General features: G+C 44.6%; 1 protein-coding gene across 7 annotated transcripts in view; it reads left to right on the plus strand.

The window, feature by feature from the left end:
- Positions 1-23,246, plus strand: part of COL11A1 (collagen type XI alpha 1 chain) — a 279,532-nt gene that overhangs the window by 89,412 nt on the left and 166,874 nt on the right. For 4 of the 7 annotated variants that reach the window (XM_056523427.1, XM_056523429.1, XM_056523430.1 and 1 more), the window contains 4 exons: positions 9,454-9,570; positions 11,820-11,912; positions 16,816-17,115; positions 20,001-20,063. In XM_056523427.1, coding sequence (XP_056379402.1) covers positions 9,454-9,570; positions 11,820-11,912; positions 16,816-17,115; positions 20,001-20,063 — 573 coding nt within the window. Of the gene's footprint in view, positions 1-1,496; positions 1,683-9,453; positions 9,571-11,462; positions 11,619-11,819; positions 11,913-16,815; positions 17,116-20,000; positions 20,064-23,246 lie in introns of those variants that run through there. The other 3 variants (XM_056523433.1, XM_056523432.1, XM_056523431.1) reach the window with 3 other exon arrangements.

The following is a 23,246-nucleotide window of genomic DNA, read 5'->3' on the forward strand; positions in this document are numbered from 1 at the left end:
CCGTCACGCCCCCTCCTATAGACTTGCATTGAGGGGGCGGGTGTGACATCACGAGGGCATGGTCGTGACATCATGACCCCTGCAGCCCGAACTCAGCATTCGCAACTAAATGTACCAAATGCTGGGACAGTGGAGTATTCCTTTAAAGGGGTAGTCCAGTGGTGAAAAACTTATCCCCTATCCTAAGCATAGGGGATAAGTTTGAGATTGCGGGGGAGTCCGACCGCTGGGGCCCCCTGCGATCTCTCTGTACGGGGGCCAGGCTCTCTGGCCAGATAGCGGGTGTCGACCTCCGCACGAAGCGGCGGCCGACACGCCCCCTCAATACATCTCTATGGCAGAGCCGGAGATTGCCGAAGGCAGCGCTTCGGCTCTGCCATAGAGTTGTATTGAGGGGGCGTGTCGGACGCCGCTTCGTGCGGAGGTCGACACACCCCCTTCCCGCGGGCTGTCGGGGCTCCGTACAGGAGATCGCAGGGGGCCCCAGTTGTCGGACCCCCCGCGATCTCAAACTTATCCCCTATCCTTAGGATAGGGGATAAGTTGTTCACCACTGGGTTCACCACTGGACTACTCCTTTAAGGGGTTTTATGGTTTAAAAAAAATTGACTAAAAACTGGAACTGGGATAAAAACAATATTTAAATAAATAACAAAACCCTTTTATTCATCCTTTAAAAGGAGTTGTGCAGCGAAAAGTAACTTATCCCCTATCCACATGATAGGGGAGGAATGTCAGATCGCAGCAGGGTCTAACCGCTGGGACCTCCCGCGATCTTGTGCACGGGCCCCGGTTCTCTGAAAGAAGCATATGCTGGGGACGGCGCGCACTCCATTCATTTCTTTGGGAGCGCTGGAGATGCCTGAGTCCAGCACTTGGGTATTTTTGGCACCCCCATAGAGAATTAATGGGATAGGTATCAGATTGTGGGGGGGTTGACTACTGGGACCCCTGGGGATCTAACACTTATCCCCCCTGTGGTAGGGCAAAAGTTGTTTTTTGCTTAACAACCCCTTTAAATGTAAGTCCAAAGCTGCCGATCTACACAGATTGATGCAAAGAAGCACTCCTAGCACTGAGTGGTACAGTTGGCAAAGCCGTTGGCTGTCAGCGCATGCTGGGAATTTTAGTTTTACAACAGCTGAAGGCACACTGCTTGGGAAACCCTGGAGTAGTGTCTGGCTATTTGAGAAACTGAGAATAACTTTCAATAGCAAAACTACATCTCCCAGCATGCCCGGACAGCCGTTGGCTGTCCGGGCATGCTGGGAGTTGTATTTTTGCAACAGCTGGAGGCACACTGGTTGGAAAACCAGTGTCTGGCTATTTAAAAGACTGAGAGTCTTTCAACAGCAAAACTACAACCCCCAGCAAGCCCAGACAGCTGTAGTTTGTAGTGTCTAGCTTTTTGAGAGACTGAGAATAACTTTCAAATGTCTTATGTATCAAATCACCCCAATGTTAGTCAAGGGACATGACAATCTCAGCGATGTCTTGCCCGGAGTAAAGTGGTTTCCAATCTAAACGTACAGGGGTGGGGAACAGATCTTATAATGGAGTTAGCCTTTAAAAACTTGGAAAAGTTTTGGAAATGTGACCCAGTTGGCAGCGGAGTCGAACATGTCTATGAGCAGCTGAAGCATACCTTGTTCCGAACAGTGTATTGTACCGAAGGCTTCATGGTGAAATACATTCTAAAGGTCCCCCGGTTGTACTTTAACCCTATTTTTCTTACCATTTTGCAACTATAACTATTTTCAAATGGTCCATTTTTTTCTAGCATTGTGATTTTTTTGTTGAAATTTTTTTTTTAATAATTAATTTTATTTCATAAAGAAAGTGAACCATTTGACTACCAAAGCTGCAAATATAACAGGCAAAATCTATAGTAGCTCCTTTGTCTCCTTACGTTGCCTATACTGGGTTCCAACATAGCTTTCTATAGCGCTTCTTATGCTTTTTTTTGCAAACATCCCCCTAAAATGATCTGAGATTAAAGGAGATATCCATTGAAAATTAACATATTCTCTATCCGAAGGAAAGGGGATAATTAACTGATCGCATAGGGGGTCCGACCGCTGGGATCAGCTACTTATCCCCTATCCTGTGGACAGGGGATACGTTCATTTTTGCTGGAGTTCTCCTTTAATCTTCATGGAAAGCCAAATTTGCCAGGACATGTATTGTTTATATACAATATTGATGTGTGACTGGCCTAGCTTCTTGGATGTCTAGAATGAAGGAACAGAACGTCTCCTTTTGTTTGTTTTTTTTAAAAAAGGTTGTCCAGTGAAAGAAACAACCTGTGCATAGTGTCAACAAGTATAATATAACAACATTCTAAAATAAAGTTATTAGCCATACTGCACAAATCTCTCCATATCAGCTCTGCTTTCTCCATTGATATTAAGAGGGAGCGATTGTATTACTGCTCAATATATTTTAAAGCAGAAGGGAGCCTTTCTTAGTCTCAGTAGTTTCCCTCAGAACGGGCACACTTCTGTTTAACCTGAGAAAGGCTTCCTGCTGCCTTAAAATCTAATTGTTACGCCGAGCGCTCCGGGTCCCCGCTCCTCCCCGGAGCGCTCGCTACACTCTCTCCGCTGCAGCGCTCCGGTCAGATCCACTGACCCGGGGCGCTGCGATTCTGCTGCCAGCCGGGATGCGATTCGCGATGCGGGTAGCGCCCGCTCGCGATGCGCACCCCGGCTCCCGTACCTGACTCGCTCTCCCTCGGTCCTGTCCCGGCGCGCGCGGCCCCGCTCCCTAGGGCGCGCGCGCGCCGGGTCTTTGCGATTTAAAGGGCCACTGCGCCGCTGATTGGCGCAGTGATTCCAATTAGTGTCTTCACCTGTGCACTTCCCTATATCACCTCACTTCCCCTGCACTTCCCTGCCGGATCTTGTTGCCATTGTGCCAGTGAAAGCGTTCCTTGTATGTTCCTAGCCTGTGTTCCAGACCTCCTGCCGTTGCCCCTGACTACGATCCTTGCTGCCTGCCCCGACCTTCTGCTACGTCCGACCTTGCTTCTGTCTACTCCCTTGTACCGCGCCTATCTTCAGCAGCCAGAGAGGTTGAGCCGTTGCTAGTGGATACGACCTGGTCACTACCGCCGCAGCAAGACCATCCCGCTTTGCGGCGGGCTCTGGTGAAAACCAGTAGTGACTTAGAACCGATCCACTAGCACGGTCCACGCCAATCCCTCTCTGGCACAGAGGATCCACTACCTGCCAGCCGGCATCGTGACAGTAGATCCGGCCATGGATCCCGCTGAAGTTCCTCTGCCAGTTGTCGCTGACCTCACCACGGTGGTCGCCCAGCAGTCACAACAGATAGCGCAACAAGGCCAACAGCTGTCTCAACTGACCGTTATGCTACAACAGTTACTACCACAGCTTCAGCAGTCATCTCCTCCGCCAGCTCCTGCACCTCCTCCGCAGCGAGTGGCCGCTCCTGGGCTACGCCTATCCTTGCCGGATAAATTTGATGGGGACTCTAAGTTTTGCCGTGGCTTTCTTTCCCAATGTTCCCTGCATCTGGAGATGATGTCGGACCTGTTTCCCACTGAAAGGTCTAAGGTGGCTTTCGTAGTCAGCCTTCTGTCCGGAAAAGCCCTGTCATGGGCCACACCGCTCTGGGACCGCAATGATCCTGTCACTGCCTCTGTACACTCCTTCTTCTCGGAAGTCCGAAGTGTCTTTGAGGAACCTGCCCGAGCCTCTTCTGCTGAGACTGCCCTGTTGAACCTGGTCCAGGGTAATTCTTCCGTTGGCGAGTATGCCGTACAATTCCGTACTCTTGCTTCAGAATTGTCCTGGAATAATGAGGCCCTCTGCGCGACCTTTAAAAAAGGCCTATCCAGCAACATTAAAGATGTTCTGGCCGCACGAGAAATTCCTGCTAATCTACATGAACTTATTCACCTAGCCACTCGCATTGACATGCGTTTTTCCGAAAGGCGTCAGGAGCTCCGCCAAGATATGGACTCTGTTCGCACGAGGCGTTTCTTCTCCTCGGCTCCTCTCTCCTCTGGTCCCCTGCAATCTGTTCCTGTGCCTCCCGCCGTGGAGGCTATGCAGGTCGACCGGTCTCGCCTGACACCTCAAGAGAGGACACGACGCCGCATGGAGAACCTCTGCCTGTACTGTGCTAGTACCGAACACTTCCTGAGGGATTGTCCTATCCGTCCTCCCCGCCTGGAAAGACGTCCGCTGACTCCGCACAAAGGAGAGACAGTCCTTGATGTCTACTCTGCTTCTCCACGTCTTACTGTGCCTGTGCGGATGTCTGCCTCTGCCTTCTCCTTCTCTACCGTGGCCTTCTTGGACTCTGGATCTGCAGGAAATTTTATTTTGGCCTCTCTCGTCAACAGGTTCAACATCCCAGTGACCAGTCTCGCCAGACCCCTTTACATCAATTGTGTAAACAATGAAAGATTGGACTGTACCATACGCTTCCGCACGGAGCCCCTTCTAATGAGCATCGGATCTCATCACGAGAGGATTGAACTTTTGGTCCTCCCCAATTGCACCTCGGAAATTCTCCTTGGACTTCCCTGGCTTCAACTTCATTCCCCAACCCTGGATTGGTCCACTGGGGAGATCAAGAGTTGGGGGCCCTCTTGTTCCAAGGACTGTCTAAGACCGGTTCCCAGTAACCCTTGCCGTGACTCTGTGGTTCCCTCAGTAACCGGTCTCCCTAAGGCCTATATGGACTTCACGGATGTTTTCTGCAAAAAACAAGCTGAGACTCTACCTCCTCACAGGCCTTATGATTGCCCTATCGACCTCCTCCCGGGTACTACTCCACCCCGGGGCAGAATTTATCCTCTCTCTGCCCCAGAGACTCTTGCCATGTCTGAGTATGTCCAGGAAAATTTAAAAAAGGGCTTTATCCGTAAATCCTCCTCTCCTGCCGGAGCTGGATTTTTCTTTGTGTCCAAAAAAGATGGCTCCCTACGTCCTTGCATTGACTACCGCGGTCTTAATAAAATCACGGTTAAGAACCGCTACCCCCTACCCCTCATCTCTGAACTCTTTGATCGTCTCCAAGGTGCCCACATCTTTACTAAATTGGACTTAAGAGGCGCCTATAACCTCATCCGCATCAGAGAGGGGGATGAGTGGAAAACGGCGTTTAACACCAGAGATGGACACTTTGAGTATCTGGTCATGCCCTTTGGCCTGTGCAACGCCCCTGCTGTCTTCCAAGACTTTGTCAATGAAATTTTTCGTGATCTGTTATACTCCTGTGTTGTTGTATATCTGGACGATATCCTAATTTTTTCTGCCAATCTAGAAGAACACCGCCAGCATGTCCGTATGGTTCTTCAGAGACTTCGTGACAATCAACTCTATGCCAAAATTGAGAAATGTCTGTTTGAATGCCAATCTCTTCCTTTTCTAGGATATTTGGTCTCTGGCCAGGGACTACAAATGGATCCAGACAAACTCTCTGCCGTCTTAGATTGGCCACGCCCCTCCGGACTCCGTGCTATCCAACGCTTTTTGGGGTTCGCCAATTATTACAGGCAATTTATTCCACATTTTTCTACCGTTGTGGCTCCTATCGTGGCTTTAACCAAAAAAAATGCCGATCCCAAGTCGTGGCCTCCTCAAGCGGAAGACGCCTTTAAACGACTCAAGTCTGCCTTTTCTTCGGCTCCCGTGCTCTCCAGACCTGACCCTTCCAAACCCTTCCTATTGGAGGTTGATGCCTCCTCAGTGGGAGCTGGAGCTGTTCTTTTACAAAAAAATTCTTCCGGGCATGCTGTCACTTGTGGTTTTTTTTCTAGGACCTTCTCTCCGGCGGAGAGGAACTACTCCATCGGGGATCGAGAGCTTCTAGCCATTAAATTAGCACTTGAGGAATGGAGGCATCTGCTGGAGGGATCAAGATTTCCAGTTATTATTTACACCGACCACAAGAACCTCTCCTACCTCCAGTCTGCCCAACGGCTGAATCCTCGCCAGGCCCGGTGGTCTCTGTTCTTTGCCCGATTTAATTTTGAGATTCACTTTCGTCCTGCCGATAAGAACATTAGGGCCGATGCTCTCTCTCGTTCCTCGGATGCCTCAGAAGTTGAACTCTCTCCGCAACACATCATTCCACCTGACTGCCTGATCTCCACTTCTCCAGCCTCCATCAGGCAAACTCCTCCAGGAAAGACCTTTGTTTCTCCACGCCAACGCCTCGGAATCCTCAAATGGGGTCACTCCTCCCATCTCGCTGGTCATGGGGGCATCAAGAAATCTGTGCAACTCATCTCCCGCTTCTATTGGTGGCCGACTCTGGAGACGGATGTTGTGGACTTTGTGCGAGCCTGCACTATCTGTGCCCGGGATAAGACTCCTCGCCAGAAGCCCGCTGGTTTTCTTCATCCCCTGCCTGTCCCCGAACAGCCTTGGTCTCTGATTGGTATGGATTTTATTACTGATTTACCCCCTTCCCGTGGCAACACTGTTATTTGGGTGGTCGTTGATCGATTCTCCAAAATGGCACATTTCATCCCTCTTCCTGGTCTTCCTTCAGCGCCTCAGTTGGCTAAACAATTTTTTGTACACATTTTTCGTCTTCACGGGTTGCCTACGCAGATCGTCTCGGATAGAGGCGTCCAATTCGTGTCTAAATTCTGGAGGGCTCTCTGTAAACAACTCAAGATTAAATTAAATTTTTCTTCTGCATATCATCCCCAGTCCAATGGACAAGTAGAAAGAATTAACCAAGTCTTGGGTGATTATTTGCGACATTTTGTTTCCTCCCGCCAGGATGACTGGGCAGATCTCCTTCCATGGGCCGAATTCTCGTATAACTTCAGAGTCTCTGAATCTTCCTCCAAATCCCCATTTTTCGTGGTGTACGGCCGTCACCCTCTTCCCCCCCTCCCTACCCCCTTGCCCTCTGGTCTGCCCGCTGTGGATGAAATTTCTCGTGACCTTTCCATTATATGGAGAGAGACCCAAAATTCTCTCTTACAGGCTTCTTCACGCATGAAGAGGTTCGCGGATAAGAAAAGAAGAGCTCCTCCCGTTTTTTCCCCTGGAGACAAGGTATGGCTCTCCGCTAAATATGTCCGCTTCCGTGTCCCTAGCTACAAGTTGGGACCACGCTATCTTGGTCCTTCCAAATATTGTGTCAAATTAATCCTGTCTCTTACAAACTTCTTCTTCCTCCTTCTCTTCGTATCCCTAATGCCTTTCACGTCTCTCTTCTTAAACCACTCATCCTCAACCGTTTTTCTCCCAAATCTGTTCCTCCCACTCCTGTTTCCGGCTCCTCGGACATCTTCTCTGTCAAAGAGATCTTAGCCTCTAAAAAGGTCAGAGGGAAAACTTTTTTTTTAGTGGACTGGGAGGGTTGTGGTCCTGAAGAGAGATCCTGGGAACCTGAGGACAACATCCTAGATAAAAGTCTGCTCCTCAGGTTCTCAGGCCCTAAAAAGAGGGGGAGACCCAAGGGGGGGGGGTACTGTTACGCCGAGCGCTCCGGGTCCCCGCTCCTCCCCGGAGCGCTCGCTACACTCTCTCCGCTGCAGCGCTCCGGTCAGATCCACTGACCCGGGGCGCTGCGATTCTGCTGCCAGCCGGGATGCGATTCGCGATGCGGGTAGTGCCCGCTCGCGATGCGCACCCCGGCTCCCGTACCTGACTCGCTCTCCCTCGGTCCTGTCCCGGCGCGCGCGGCCCCGCTCCCTAGGGCGCGCGCGCGCCGGGTCTTTGCGATTTAAAGGGCCACTGCGCCGCTGATTGGCGCAGTGATTCCAATTAGTGTCTTCACCTGTGCACTTCCCTATATCACCTCACTTCCCCTGCACTTCCCTGCCGGATCTTGTTGCCATTGTGCCAGTGAAAGCGTTCCTTGTATGTTCCTAGCCTGTGTTCCAGACCTCCTGCCGTTGCCCCTGACTACGATCCTTGCTGCCTGCCCCGACCTTCTGCTACGTCCGACCTTGCTTCTGTCTACTCCCTTGTACCGCGCCTATCTTCAGCAGCCAGAGAGGTTGAGCCGTTGCTAGTGGATACGACCTGGTCACTACCGCCGCAGCAAGACCATCCCGCTTTGCGGCGGGCTCTGGTGAAAACCAGTAGTGACTTAGAACCGATCCACTAGCACGGTCCACGCCAATCCCTCTCTGGCACAGAGGATCCACTACCTGCCAGCCGGCATCGTGACACTAATGAGCAGTAATATAACCTCCCATCTTCACATAAATGGTCCCATCCTCAGCAGATAGGAGGGGAGAAGGGACTCACACTCTGCATTCCCAGCTGTGATGTTACAGCTACCAGATAGAGTTTATGTGAAGAGATCAGTGCAGCGTGACTAATAACATTATATTGGTAAGTTGCTTTTGACACCCCTCCTTTTGCTTTTTTTTTTTTTTTAGAAATAGCTTAAAGTGGTTGTCTATTGAAAGAAACAACCTGGATATGATGTCAAAAAATTTAATAAAGCAACTTACTAATATAAAGTGAATAGCCATAATGCACAGATCTCTCCATGTAAACTCTGCTCTCTGTCTCTATTTTGTAACTGTAACATCATGTCACAGGCTGTGAATGCAGAGTGCCAGTCCCTGCACCCCCTTCCCTTCCTATCTGTTGAGGACCAGACCATTGAGATGAAGAAGGGAACTCATATTACTGCTCATTAGATTTTTAGGCAGCAGGAAGCCTTTCTCAGATAAGATGGGAATAAAGCTTGTTCTGAAGAAAACTACTGTGACTGAGAAAGGCTTCTTTATGCTTTCAAATCTAATGAGCAGTAATATGAGCTCTCCCTCTTCATATCAATGTACTCACCCTGAGCAGACAGAAGGGAATGGAAACTCTGAGTGTGACATGATGGCACAGCTACAAGTGAGAGAACAGTTTTTTTTTTTTTCTGGACAACCCCTTTTACTCAAGTACTGTATAGATGATTGCATTACAGTTCTCAAACAATCTGGAGCTGTTAAAGGTTCTAGGCATCCCAGAGGTTGTGTCCTCCTGACCATACAATGATAATATTTCTAATTAATATGTGCCTAACCTGTGCCTATGCAAATACAAAAAGTCTTAAAGTGGAACTAAAATTTTAAAAATTTATGAATTTTATATTTTGTATTCTATCATTATATTTATGTAAGTTGCCATTTATAGGGGTATTCGATTGGGGCAGTTTGTCCTTTGGATACTCCACCAGTCATCTTTACCTGTTAAACTGTAAGATCACATTTTAAGTTCCACTTTAAAAAAACAGCCATTTAAAACAAAAAAAGAAATCTAAAAACAAAACAAAAACACTGATTCTGTTGCTCAGTTTCGCCATATTCATGTGCGGCAATGTATTCTGCATTGGAAGCCAATGTAGAATGTGTAAATACATTGTGTGCATATGATACCTGTAACAATGCTTATAATCTGCTTTTAGCTAACAAGGCCTTGCCTAACAAGTCTTCCTTTTGCAATATAGTATGCACCTGAAGAAATAATGGAGTATGACTATGAGTATGGGGGAGCAGATTACAAGGAGCCTGATTTTGTTACAGAGGCGCCCACAGTTGCTGAAGAATACGTAGCTCAGACTGAGGTACAGTAACTACGTGTTGTGTCCGCGGTGTTGTGTGTCACTCTCCTCTCATCGTCTGCTCCAGTGTCATCTCAGTCCCTTTTCTCCAGCTGACTTGTGGTCTCCTTGCTCTGGAAGTTGGGTGAAGTTGGCAGGCAACACTTTGGTGATTTTTTTGAGGATAGAAAAAAAAAGCCTCAGAATCAACCAGGCAAAACCTATATAGACCTCCATGACATCACGTTCTGAAGCTCTGTGGCCCGCATGTGCCAGGACACTATGAAAGGAAACATTCTGACATACCCAATAGACTTTCACAGACAAGGGGTAGTCTACTGGTGACTACAACATTCAAGTAGAAGTGAAAGGACTGATCACTCACCGGTTCTAGCGTGTCAAGCAGGATTTTACTTTATTTCATGTACTGCATAGTGGTACACAAATGCGGGGCGGGTGGGGAGGGTTCTCGGGTGAGACGCAGGAGGGACGAGGTAACGCCGTTTTGTTCCAGCAAGGAACTTTTTCCTGTCAAGCAGTCTCCATAGGAGGTCAGAAGAAGTTCCTTGCTGGAACGAAATGTCGTTGCCTCGTCCTTCCTCTGTCTCACTCGAGAACCCGTCCCACCCGCCCGCATTTGTGTATCACTATGCAGTACCTGAAATAAAGTATATCTTGCTTGACACGCTAGAACCGGTGTCAAACAGGATAGGTGTCTCCATAGGAGGCCGGAAGAAGTTCCTTGTTGGAACGAAACAGCATTGCCTCGTCCCTCCTGCGTCTCACCCGAGAACCCTTCCCACCCGCCCCGCATTTGTGTACCATTATGCAGTACCTGAAATAAAGAAAATCCTTCTTGGCACGCTAGAACCGGTGAGTGATCCATCCTTTCACTTCTACTTGAATGTGGCATTGCTACCATAAATACTTTGTCGGGACGTAAAGAGCCCCGGGAGCATCATAGGGGAATAACGACCTGAATATTCCTGCTCTAGAACGTACATTGTCAGCAAATTGCCTCTATACAGCGTGCAGTGCCTGGTGTATTTCTACTATTATTTATTTACTACTGGTGACCACATTTGATCTGTTTCACAAATGTATAGGTTTTGTTAGCGGGACACAAAAGTCTACCACTCCATTTGAGCTCCGCAAGCAAAATGTACAATTTAGTAAAATAGAACAAACATAGTCACCAGTAGACCAAGTTTGGTCTACAAACGTCCCATAGCCATACTGTGGGTATGCCATGCTTTATACTTTTATGGTGTCCCAGAAAATACCTGCAATAGAGCACCGCAACATGATGTCAATGGAGCCTTCCAAAGATCTAAAAATGTATTGAGATATTTTGTGTTGTAAACGTACATTTTTGGTGGCTTATATTCTTATTGACTCAAGTGAGATTTGCAAACCAGACTGTGTACACGTAACAACGGAAAAGTCGTCCAGTGCAGATACGGTGCATCAAATTACTTTATTCACAGGATACGGACATGTACAAAAGGTGACGCGTTTCTACCAGAATATGTAGCCTTAGCCATACGGATGACTAAGGCTACATACAGTGGCCGAAACGCGTCACCTTTTGTGCATGTCCGTATCCATCATATCTGCACTGGACGACTTTTCCATTGTTGCATATTCAAGTTGGGATTGGAGTATCCCAGTCCGGAACGCAGATCAGACAAAGGGGTGAGCTGGATCCACAGCGTTCAAGACTGTGTACACGTCACATATGATATTGTCCATAGGTCATTGTATCTTCATCCGTGGATAGCACAACTATTTGTTATACTGAGCTAGAAAATAAGCCATCAATATAGGTACACCCACCTGCCCTTCAAACTCCTTACTTCCCCTTCTTCATTCTTTCATTCATTGTCTCCATCCGGTCTTTCACCACATTTTTTCAGAAGAAGAAAGCCAGTTCCAAAACGAAGAAGAAGCCAGTTCCCCCTAAATTAAAGAACAAACCCCAAAAGGTCACGCCCAAAAACTCATTTGCAGCTAAGAAGAAGAAGGGCAAAACCGATTACCAGGCATCAACGAGAAAAAGAATAGGGGTAAAGGTAGCAAAGTTATCAAGATCTTCATTAGGGTCAGCCCCGAAGATCTGTGATCACGAGATATACAAATGCCCTAACCTCACTAGAAGTGGACAGAACCTCTGGCTAATACCATAACCTATATCTATACTCTTACTTTTGAACTGGCATCTTTGCACGATGTGAAGGGGAAATTAACAACATTTTTTTTAAATTTTCTCTTAGGCTAATGTGGTGGATTACTTCCCTGAACAATATGGAGAAGTAGACTATGGTTACCAGACAGATACTCCTTCTCTTACAACTGGACCCAATGAGGTAAAAAAAAAAAAAAAAACATAGGTGGAAAGTTCTTTTTCTTCAAGACTGCAACTTGGGTTAGTAATCTATTAAGTCTAATCCAGCAGTAGGTTCCCTTCTAAATGTTGGGTCTTGACCAAGATTTGTTACTGAAAACCCCATCAATACATTGGAAGCTAGGAAGCCACATAGGACATGACATGAGTCTTAAAGGGGTACTCCGCCCCTAGACATCTTCTCCCCTATCCAAAGGATAGGGGATAATATGTCTGATCGAGCAAGAGTTTTGAGTGTTGGGTGCGGTGTTGGAAGCTCGTTGCGTCACGGCCAGGCCCCGCTTGTGACGTCACAACCATGCCCCCTCAGTGCAATTCTATGGGAGGGGGCGTGATGACCATTACACCCCCTCCTATAGACTTGCATTGAGGGGCCATAGCCGTGACGTCACGAGCACGGCCTGGCCGTGACGTCACGAGCCTCGGCCCCGCATCACCAGTCATCCGGCACGGAGCAAAGTGGCGGGACCCCCTCGATCAGACATCTTATCCTCTATCTTAAGGATAGGGGATAAGATGTCTCTGGGCTGAGTACCCCTTTAAAGACCTTGTGGCTTTATATGGTTAATATCATGTTGCCTATCAAGAAAAAATTCATTGGCCAAAAATAAGTATCACTGATCTCCAGGCCTTCGCTTGCTGTTCAAAGAAGTCACAGTCGTCTTTTCTGCTTGGGAAAGCGCCCAACGATGACTCCATATTCCTCTATTAGATTGCTTCTAGTGCACACGTAAAGAGCAATGCTTAGTAGGTATTTTTCCATGGAAAAAAGATGCCGGACAAAAAGATGCTATTACCTGTTACAAGTTGCAACCAATAGAATTACTTCATTTTCTATTTTGGAAATAAAGCCCAATAACCACAAGTTGCTAAAGGGTAAAGCATCTTTTGTTTTGCTTCGTCTTGTGCATCGGTTTTTATTACCCACAAGGTTCCTTGTCACCAGCTCTAAGTATTTTATAAATTGAGATCTATTAAAATTGTCTGACAACATTAAGCAACTTTATCATCTAGAACCATTGCTTTCTAACAGAGTATCGGAAGATGTATATTTTCCAAAATAACCAATGGCATTCAGTATTAGGTAATGGTTCAGCTCCAATGGTTGACTTCACTGTTTATCCATACAATACAGTTGTATTATATACTTTATAATCCGATGATCCCAAAAATCTCATGACTGCGCTGAAGACTTCAAGCACTTTTTTTCAATGAACCACATCCCATATTCCCAAATGCTCGCCACGGAGAAATACTATGACTTATACAGTGATCCCTCAACTTACAATAGTTTCAACATACAATGGTCTTTTCTGGACCATTGTTACTTGAAGCTAGACTCAACATACAATGTACAGACAGTCCAGATCTGTGAAACATGTCAATGGCCGTAAGAACCGACCAATCGGAATGGGCATTTAACTGGTAAAACCCCTGTATTCCTAAAATGCATGCACTGACTGGCTGTCTGGTAGTGCCCCCTACAGTACAGGAAGGTATTACATGTTCTGTTCTACTCTTTACCTGTGTCAGGGTTAGCTGCTCCTTTGGACACTAGGTGAGGGCGACTCCATGTTACTTTTTTAGGACACTGTGGCCCTCTCCCCAACAAAACTGCCATGTATTTGCATCCAAAAGGTGCTAGATGATAAACCTGCTTAATAAATCCCTATTAGGGTACCATAAGTGATGGAAAGATGGATCATTTGTAATCGACTGTTGGATACTTTAGATCTTTTGAGAATAGCTTTGACCCTCAAATACATATTTCCATATCTAGCCATCATGTCTCACGTCATAATTACACCAGATTTGGACAAGCCTTTCTACAATTCTCATCTCATTTACAAAAGTAGCAAAACAATGATGAAGGTTTTTCCATCGCTTTCTGGCACCAGAGAAGTCTAACATGCTCCTTCTGTTTCAATGGCAGTCTTCGTTGGCTCGCCATCTGGTTATGAACTCGAAATACCAACTTTTTGTGAGGACTTATACCAATTTTTTGAAGAGAGATGATAAGGTTCATAAGCAGATGGCCGACCAAGTGACATCTACCCATCGCTTCCCCCTTGCTTATATAATCTGTGCTTGGTTTATGTCCATTGGAATAAACTTCTATGAAATTATCTTTTAGTTAAAGGGGTACTCCAGAGGGGGGAGGGAAAAAAAAACATTTTTCAAATCAACTGATTCCAAAAAGAAATACAGATTTGTAAATGACTTCTACTAAAATCTTAATCCTTCCAGTGTTTACCAGCTGCTGTATGCTCCACCGGAAGTTGTGTAGTTCTTTCCAGTCTGGCCACAGTGCTCTCTGCTGACACCTCTGTCTGTCTCAGGAACTGTCAAGAGCAGGGTAGGTTTGCTATGAGGGTTTGCTCCTGTCAGTTCCTGAGACAGACAGAGGTGTCAGCAGAGAGCACTGTTGTTAGACAGAAAATAAATGTAAAAAGAGAAGAACTTCCTCAGTGCTCTCTGCTGCCACCTCTGTCCGTGTCAGGAAGTGTCCAGAGCAGGAGCAAATAGCAAAAAATCTCCTACTCCGGACAGTTCCTCACATGCCCAGAGGTGTCAGCAGAGAGCACTGTGGTCAGACTGGAAAGAACAACACAACTTCCTCTGGAGCATACATCAGCTGATAAGTACTGGAAGGATTAGGATTTTTAAATATAAGTAATGTACAAATCTGTTTAACTTTCTGGTACCGGTTAATCTGAAAAAGATACATTTTCCTCTCCGGAGTACCCCTTTAAGATGATTTTAAATATTCTGGAACAAAAAATAATAATAATTATTATTTTGCAAATACCGTAATTGTATTGCCTAAGATCATAAAATGTTATGATTCTGTTTAGTGTCTCCTTTAAATATGCATTCTCCTCGAGTCGATACGGACTCCAAAAAAAATTTATCTTTATGTTGATTCGATAGTCTTGTACCGAGTTAATTTTCTAAGTTGTGCGCTAAATCTTCTGGATGTTATAAACGGCATATGTTTTCCTTCAAAATATCCCGCAGCAACAGAGACAAGTGGAATGCACATTTAAAGAACACATTTAGTCGAACATTTGTGGAATCAGCTATTTGCAGATGCTATAACAGCTTTTATTTAATAATATTTAGTGAACAAAAAAAAAATGGCTATGCTGTGAATTGGAAGCAGACGCAGGCTTGATAGGGATTATACAGGCATTGCTTTTAAAGCAGCAGTACTATTTGTATCACGAAATTTTAAGAATTGCTAGTATCTAAGCCAATGTTTCCCAACCAGTGTGCCTCCAGCTGTTGCAAAACTACATCTCCCAGTGTGCCCGGACAGCCAAAGGCTGTCCGGGCACGCTGGAAGTTGTAGTTTTGCAACAGCTGGAGGCACACTGTTTTGAAAACATTGGCTGAAAAACATTAAAAAAAATGTCAATGATCGACTTAGGGTTAGTTCACGTATTTCTAGTGATCCGGACCAACTGCAAATGAGAACGCTGGATACTTAATACCCAACATCTCTCCCAAAGGATGGTCCAAATGGAGAATGGTGCCAGACATATTAGACCTGTCTCCAGATCAAAAAAACATGATGAGCAAATCGATTCTAAAATGATCAAATTCACTCAAATTTGCTAAAAAAAATTTGGATATGTCTGATTCACAATTTTTGGGAAATTTGTTTCGGAACCATATGAAGTACAAGCAGAAATCCCTACTCCTGCACACTGAACAGTAAAGCCTACACTGTGTGCCTCCCTGCTCAGTTAATGGTTATTGAATGTTAACTGAGCAGTGAGTCATAGAGTGAATGCCTCGCCGCTCAGTGTGCATGAGCAGGGACTCCTTTCTATTGACAGGATTGTGTTCTCCTCCTAGCCTGCTGTTGAGCACGAATATTCTTAATGCAAATTTTTATCGCGATTTTCCGAATATTTAGAATAGAGTGCTATATATTCGTAATGACGAATATTCGTGTTTTCTTTTGTCTTTTTTCACATGTGAATTTTTATGCGCATTTTCCATGCGAATTTTCCATGCGAATTGGGGTCTATCACATGGGTCTATCACGTGGGTCTGTTTTTATTATTTTACATGCAAATTTTAATGATAATTTTCCATGCGAATTTTCGCATGGGAAAAAAAAAGTAAATGAACATACCGAATATGCCAATTTCGCGAACATAGGACGAATAATCGTCAATCTATTCGCGAAATATCGCAAATTCGAATATGGCCCCTGCTGCTCATCACAAATAGGGACCCATATAAAGTACAAGCTGAAATCCCTACTCCCGTTCACTGAGCAGGGAAGCCTACAATGCTTGCTTCCCTGCTCAGTTAATATTTTTTTGAACCAGAAGCTTTGAACCAAGCCCAGTGAATTTTAACTGAGCAGCAAGGCATACAGTAGATGCCTTGCTACTCAGTGCACATGATCAGGGACTCCTGTTTATTGACAGGACTTTCCTCAATTAATCCAAATTGGTCAAATCTTAATTGAATTTGACAGCCAATTTAAAGCAATCCTCCGGCTCACCTTTACCTTTTCTTTTTTCAGCTAGACTAAAGAGAAATAGTTGATTGATTGCTGGACATACGTGAACATACCAGAATTAGTTATCTTCTATACATAGCTTTTTGTCTTACCCCTTTGTGTCCAAGATATTGGTACTGCTGCTTTACAATGTATCATGTTTACATGATCATCTTTTAATCGATAAGGAGAACATGATCCCTACATGATCCCTGCCATCGCATTAAAAGATAATGATGAATAAGAGCTTTAGGTTGACCATATCTAAAGTTGCATTGATGCATCTAACGCTTTTTACTAACCTTAAACCCGTGTGTTCCTCCCACTTTTACGCCAACGCTAATAGAAAATTCCTGAGGAGGAGACACTGGTGGAAGAGACACTGGTGGAGGATCCATTTGTGGAGGAGCCTTTTGTGGAAGAGTACATAACTGGAGATGATTATGACTCCGACAAAAAACTTTTAGAGGAAACAGACTATGGGGTGAAAGCTGTAGAGCCCACAGAGTCTGAGCCGGTGGTGGGAGGAGATTTAGGAAAAGATGATTTGTATGAGTACACAGACTATGAAGACAAAACCACAAACCCAACAACAGAAGAATTTGGACCTGGGGTACCGGCTGAGAAAGATATCTCAGAGACCACCGTAAGTTGTCAGCGGCTACAGATGGTAAAATGAACGTGTCATTGAAGTGTAAAGTATTAAGGGACTTCACTCCCCAAATATAAATATAATTTTATAGAAATGAGTTGTCCATTGCCTTAAATGGTGTAAACTATTACAAGAAGTAATGTTACCGATCCCTAGCTTTTCCTGTTCCAGCAGCATTCAGGTCTGCCACGTGGTTCTGGGCATCATGGTCCCTTTTGACATGGACATGTGACTGCTGCAGCCAATTACTGGCTTTGGCCGGTCATTGCTGGGGTCAGTGATTGGCTGCAGTATCACATGTCCTTATTGTGAGAAACCCTGGAACTGGAGTAGTCAGGGATTGGTAAGATAAGTATTGCTTCTTTTATTATTTTGCTTCATTTTGAGATTTCTAAATTAAGTTTTTTATTTTTCCCCAATTTTTTTTCTTCTAAATTTAAGTGTCTGAATAAACTTAAAACAATAACTTAAAGGGGCACTCCACTGGCCAGCGTTCGGAACATTTTGTTTCGAACGCTGTGTGTGCGCTGCAGGGGTTGGCCACGCCCCCTCGTGACATCATGCAAACCCCCTTAATGCAAGTCTATAGGAGGGGGGCGTAACAGTCGTCACGCCACCCTCCCATAGACTTGCATTGAGGGGGTGTGGTGTGATGTCGCGAGGGGCGTGGCTGACCTCCGAAGCACGGACACAGCGTTCGGAACTAAATGTTCCGAACGCTGGCCAGTGGGGTACCCCTTTAAGTTATTTTCTGGTGTAAAAATATATATAGTTCACATGTAAATTGGGAAGCGACCATGTGACTATAGGCCATGCTGTTTCAGTAGGATACCGTATATTAGCTGTCATAAGCATCATTGGCCTATATGTAATACAGGGATTAAAAGTCATTACAACATTAGTTATGCGAATGATCGTCATTAAAAAAAATTATGCCTTCAGCAAAATTGATGCTCAGAGATAATATGCTCTGTATCAAGGATAAGTAGACATTTAGAAAATTATTTTAAAAAAAAGAACATATTAAGCTGATAATGTAATCCAATCTGCAGGCAACGTGTTATAAAGCAAGAGGAGCTGAGCTGATTGATATCCATATTTGCAGGAATAGATTCAGTAAAACTTCTCTACTCATTGAGTCTTGCAGTCCAGTGGGCGGTCCTAATCAGTTATTGACAATTTGAATGTAGGACAGCCCACTGGACTCCTAAACCCAGAATAAGCTGAAATTGAAATAAATACATTGCCAGTTATGCTGAATATTTCCCCGACACTATAATATAGCAATCTCTTCAGCACTATTTAATCTAAAGTACGGTGCTTGCAGTTCGGATTAAAGTTTTCCTCCATTTTAATGGGAGCTTCCCAAAAAAAAAACACTCAAAAAAGGGTCCCTTGGAAAGCTGCACTTTTTTTCTCTCTACATTTTCTCTCTATTGAAATGAATGGAATTTTTTTTATTTATTTATGTAAATCCATGTATTGTTTTTAACGCTGTAAAGCAAGCCCTAAATACCCAATTGACAATCATTTTAGGAATTAAAGTAAAATTGCATTTTAGAATTACATTTTAGAAATGAAAGTTGAATTCCATCAGTGCAGTTTGAGAGTAATTGGTTATTATTATTATTATTATCATTATTAATAATAATAATAATAATAATAATAATAATAATAATATTAATATTGTTTATATAACAAATAATCAAAAATAACAATAATTATCTATTAAATAAAATAAATAAGTAAATAAATAATAAATTAATTAAGTAATAAATTAATAAATAAACGGAGAATAATAATGATGATAATAATAATGTATTATTATATTATATTTAATGATGATGATGAAAATTAGAGTTGAGCTAACTTACAGTAAGTTGGCTCCTAGCGAACCTCGCAGCTCGGCTGTTGATTACTTTAGTCTGCAAGGGCTCTGGATGCCTGGAAAAGGTGGATACTGTCCTAGGAGACCTAAGACTGTCATCCCGGACTATTCCTGGCAACCAGAGCCCTTGGAAAGCTGAACTAATTTACGCAGACTAAAGTAATCAAGGGCCAAGCCATGAGGTTCGCTAGAAGCCTATTTACTGTAAGTTCGCTCAATCTAATGATGATAATAATAATAGTAAATAATAATAATATTGTTTATTAATTAATTGATGTATTTATTATTTATTTAATTCATTCATTCATTCATTCATTAAAGATAAGAGCATTATATATTTAGCAACTGGCCATCTGTATAGAATGCACTTCGAAGAGTGTTCCCCAATCATGGTGCCTCCTGCTGTTGCAAAACTACAACTCCCAGCATGCCCAGACAGTAGTTTTCCAACAGCTGGAGGCACTCTAGTTGGGAAACACTGACTTAGAGTTTACTGAACTGAGCATTAGTTGTATTACTATGTTGATTATTCACCATATAATCAAATACATTTTTAAATTACACAACTTGGCGGCCATTTGGTGAGGGTCGGCTGCAGAAAGCAACCGGTCTTTGCTAAGTATGATGTCCGAGTAGATTCCTGCAGTTTCTAGTTGCGTGCACTTGATAAATATCCCTTTATCCTGGTGCAGATGGAATCGCAGACATAATTTATCTTACTAAAAGAATAATTACGATAAAAGCGTTCTGCGGTCAGCTTCCATAACGCGATCCACTAAAGGCATCACTTCCTATCAGTTTCTGTTCTAGAAAAAAAAAAAAAAACTCTACTAAGATGACGACCGGAGTGAAAGAGTGCGCAAATCTATTTCATTTTTTAAAGGTTACTTTTGCCATAAATCATAAAATGCTTTATGGGATTCTATTAATTCATTCCCTGCGAGCCTTCCTACTAACCGTATGTTACAATCGCACTTAATGCTTTTTGCAGGTGAATAATTACGGAGGATACGGAGAGAAGGGTCAGAAAGGAGAACCAGCTGTTATCGAACCGGTAAGTATCCAATAAATCAATGCTAGAGATCGACTATAAATCTGAATGGACGTGGTGTCGGGGAGGTCGGGTTTTTTCGACGTTTTGCGAACAAACCACACAAGGTAGATTTGGACAGAGATAGAGATAAATGGGGACTATAGAGAAGAGCGGGGCCGACATAGACACATGATGTATGTTCATAGACAGTAACATCTGCGCATTAGTAGGGATTTTTTTTTTTTTTTGTAGTTTGTCCATTATGTCTTTTTTTTTTATCTGTTTAAAGGGGTACTCCGGTGAAAACTTTTTATTTTTATTTTTTTTAAATCAACTGGTGCCAGAAAGTTAAACAGATTTGTAAATTACTTCCATAAAAAAATCTTAATCCTTCCAGTACTTATTAGCTGCTGAATACTACAGAGGAAATTATTTTCTTTTTGGAACACAGAGCTCTCTGCTGACATCATGACCACAGTGCTCTCTGCTGTCCATTTTAAGAACTGTCCAGAGTAGGAGAAAATCCCCATAGCAAACATATGCTGCTCAGGGCAGTTCCTAAAATGGACAGCAGAGGTCAGCAGAGGGCACTGTGGTCATTATGTCAGCAGAGAGCACTGTGTTCCAAAAAGAAAATAATTTCCTCTGTAGTATTCAGCAGCTAATAAATACTGGAAGGATTAAGATTTTTTAATAGAAGGAATTTACAAATCTGTTTAATTTACTGGAGCCAGTGGATTAAAAAAAAAAAAATCCACTGGATTACCTCTTTAAAAAGAGTTGACTCAGGTCTTGCCCAAATATGTGCCTCCATCTGTTGGCTGTCCGGGCATGTCCGGGCATGCTGGGAGTTGTAGTTTTGCAACAGCCGGAGACACACTATTTTGAAAACACTAGGCTATGACTTACTTCCCATTGTGGATATTGATTGGATTTGGGCAAGATCAGACAGCCTTCTGTTGTTCTGGAGAGAAGGATACGGCTTGTTGGATTTAAACCACCGATACGCTTGTTTTTGGAGAGATAGAGACAGTCCTCGCCATGTCCACCTTCAACAATGTTTCGTATTTGGTTTCTAGACTTAAAGGGGTACTCCGGTGAAATATATATATTTTTTTAATCAACCGGTGCCAGAAAGCTAAACAGATTTGTAAATTGCTTCTATTTAAAAATCTTAATCCTTCCAGTACTTATCAGCTGCTGTATGCTACAGAGGAAGTTCTTTTCTTTTTGAATTTCTTTTTTGTCTGACCACAGTGCTCTCTGCTGACACCTCTGTCCATGTCAGGAATTGTCCAGAGCAGGAGAGGTTTGCTATGGGGATTTTCTCCTGCTCTGGACAATTCCTTAAAGGGTTACTCCACTGCCCAGCGTCCGGAACATTGAGTTCCGAACGCGCTGTGTGTGGGCTTCCGTGTTCACGCCCACCCCCTTGTGCAGTCACGCCCCCTTCCCATAGACTTTCATTGAGGGGGCAGGCCGTGACGTCACGAGGGGGCGGGCGTGAACACAGAAGCCGACACACAGCATTCAGAACTCAATGTTCCGGACGCTGGGGAGGAGCGGAGTAACCCTTTAAATGGACAGAGGTGTCAGCAGAGAGCACTGTGGTCAGGTAGAAAAGAAATTCAAAAAGAAAAGAACTTCCTTTGGAGCATACAGCAGCTGATAAGTACTGGAAGGATTCAGATTTTTAAATAGAAGTAATTTACAAATCTTTTTATCTTTCTGGCACCAGATGATTTAAAAAAAAAAAAAATGTTTTCCACCGGTGTACCCCTTTAAAGCATGTATTTACAAGATGCCATATAATTTAGAATATTCTCATAAAATCTTTATAATGTCACATCATAGCCTTCATTCAGATCTGAGATTATTTTCTTCTTTAGCTGTGAGTCCTTGCAGGCATAACATACGGGCAAAACAAAATGATCTCATCAGGTTTGATGTATGCGGGTGATGATTTGGTGGCCCATAAGACTACTTGAAGTGTAGCCCCCCCCCCCCCCTATACACAGCCAAACAATACATTATCTGGACTCCAAGCCTCCGCATCATCTATTTTACATGACTCTCACACAAATCCTATTAGTCTCAATGCCCACGATTCGTAAGCTGCCGATCTCCACGACAGGAATGGTTTAAAGGGGTACTACCGTGCTGACAACTTATCCCCTATCTAAAGGATAGAGGATAAGTTGCCTGATCCCGCGGGGTCCCGCTGCTGGGGACCCCCATGATCTTGCACGCAGCACCCCGCTCTCATCAGGCCCCAGAGCGAACATCCGCTCCGGGTCTGATGACAGGGCCAGTGATCGTGACCTCACAGCTCCGCCCCCCCGTGACGTCACGCTCTGCCCCCTCAATGCAAGTCTATGGCAGGAGCGAGACAGCTGTCTCGCCCCCTGCCATAGACTTACATTGAGGGGGCGGAGTGTGACGTCACAAGGGGGAGCGGAGCCTGTGAGGTCACGATCACTGGCCCCATCATCAGATCCAGAGCGGATGTTCGCTTCGGGGCCTGATGAGAGCGAGGTGCTGCGTGCGAGATCGCCGGGGTCTCCAGCGGCGGGACCCCGCGCAATCAGTCAACTTATCCCCTATCCTTTACATAGGGGATAAGTTGTCAGCACGGTAGTACCCCTTTAAACAAGCTGTCTTGTATATGTGGTGGGCCACGAGGGTGCGAGGTGAGGTGTATGTGGCAGATGTTGTAGCCCAGGGGCAGATGGTGTTAACCCCTAAATGTTCGTGACGACAGGGCGTGGTTTTACCGAGAACCACCCGAACTGTAGCACCGCTAGTCCTAGTTGGGCAGGGCAAATAAGAGTCCAAGGCCAGGTCAGGGTTAAGGGTAGCTTTACTGAGGTAGACAGGTGATACAGTCTTTACAGCTCGGCCAGGATCCCAGAGAGGTGACCAATAACACAGAAGGACCTCGCAGTTTGCTGGGACTTGCAGTGACAAACTTCAGCACAGCCACGCTGATTATAATCGACTTGACTTGACTGAAGATAGTGACAGCAGACAGAGATGACTTGACTTACTGACTTGTGGCTGTAATTTAGGCTTGAGGCCTCCTGCTGGACACTGGTTCTGAGACGTCTGGACTGGACTTGACCTCAGGATCTAAGAGAGTGAACGATCAAAGAGAGAGATTGCAGCTCCTCCCTTCCTTATAAAGGGGGGCTGAGCACAGTGCCC

The sequence above is a fragment of the Hyla sarda genome, chromosome 6, assembly GCF_029499605.1.
Source record: "Hyla sarda isolate aHylSar1 chromosome 6, aHylSar1.hap1, whole genome shotgun sequence".
Taxonomy (NCBI): domain Eukaryota; kingdom Metazoa; phylum Chordata; class Amphibia; order Anura; family Hylidae; genus Hyla; species Hyla sarda.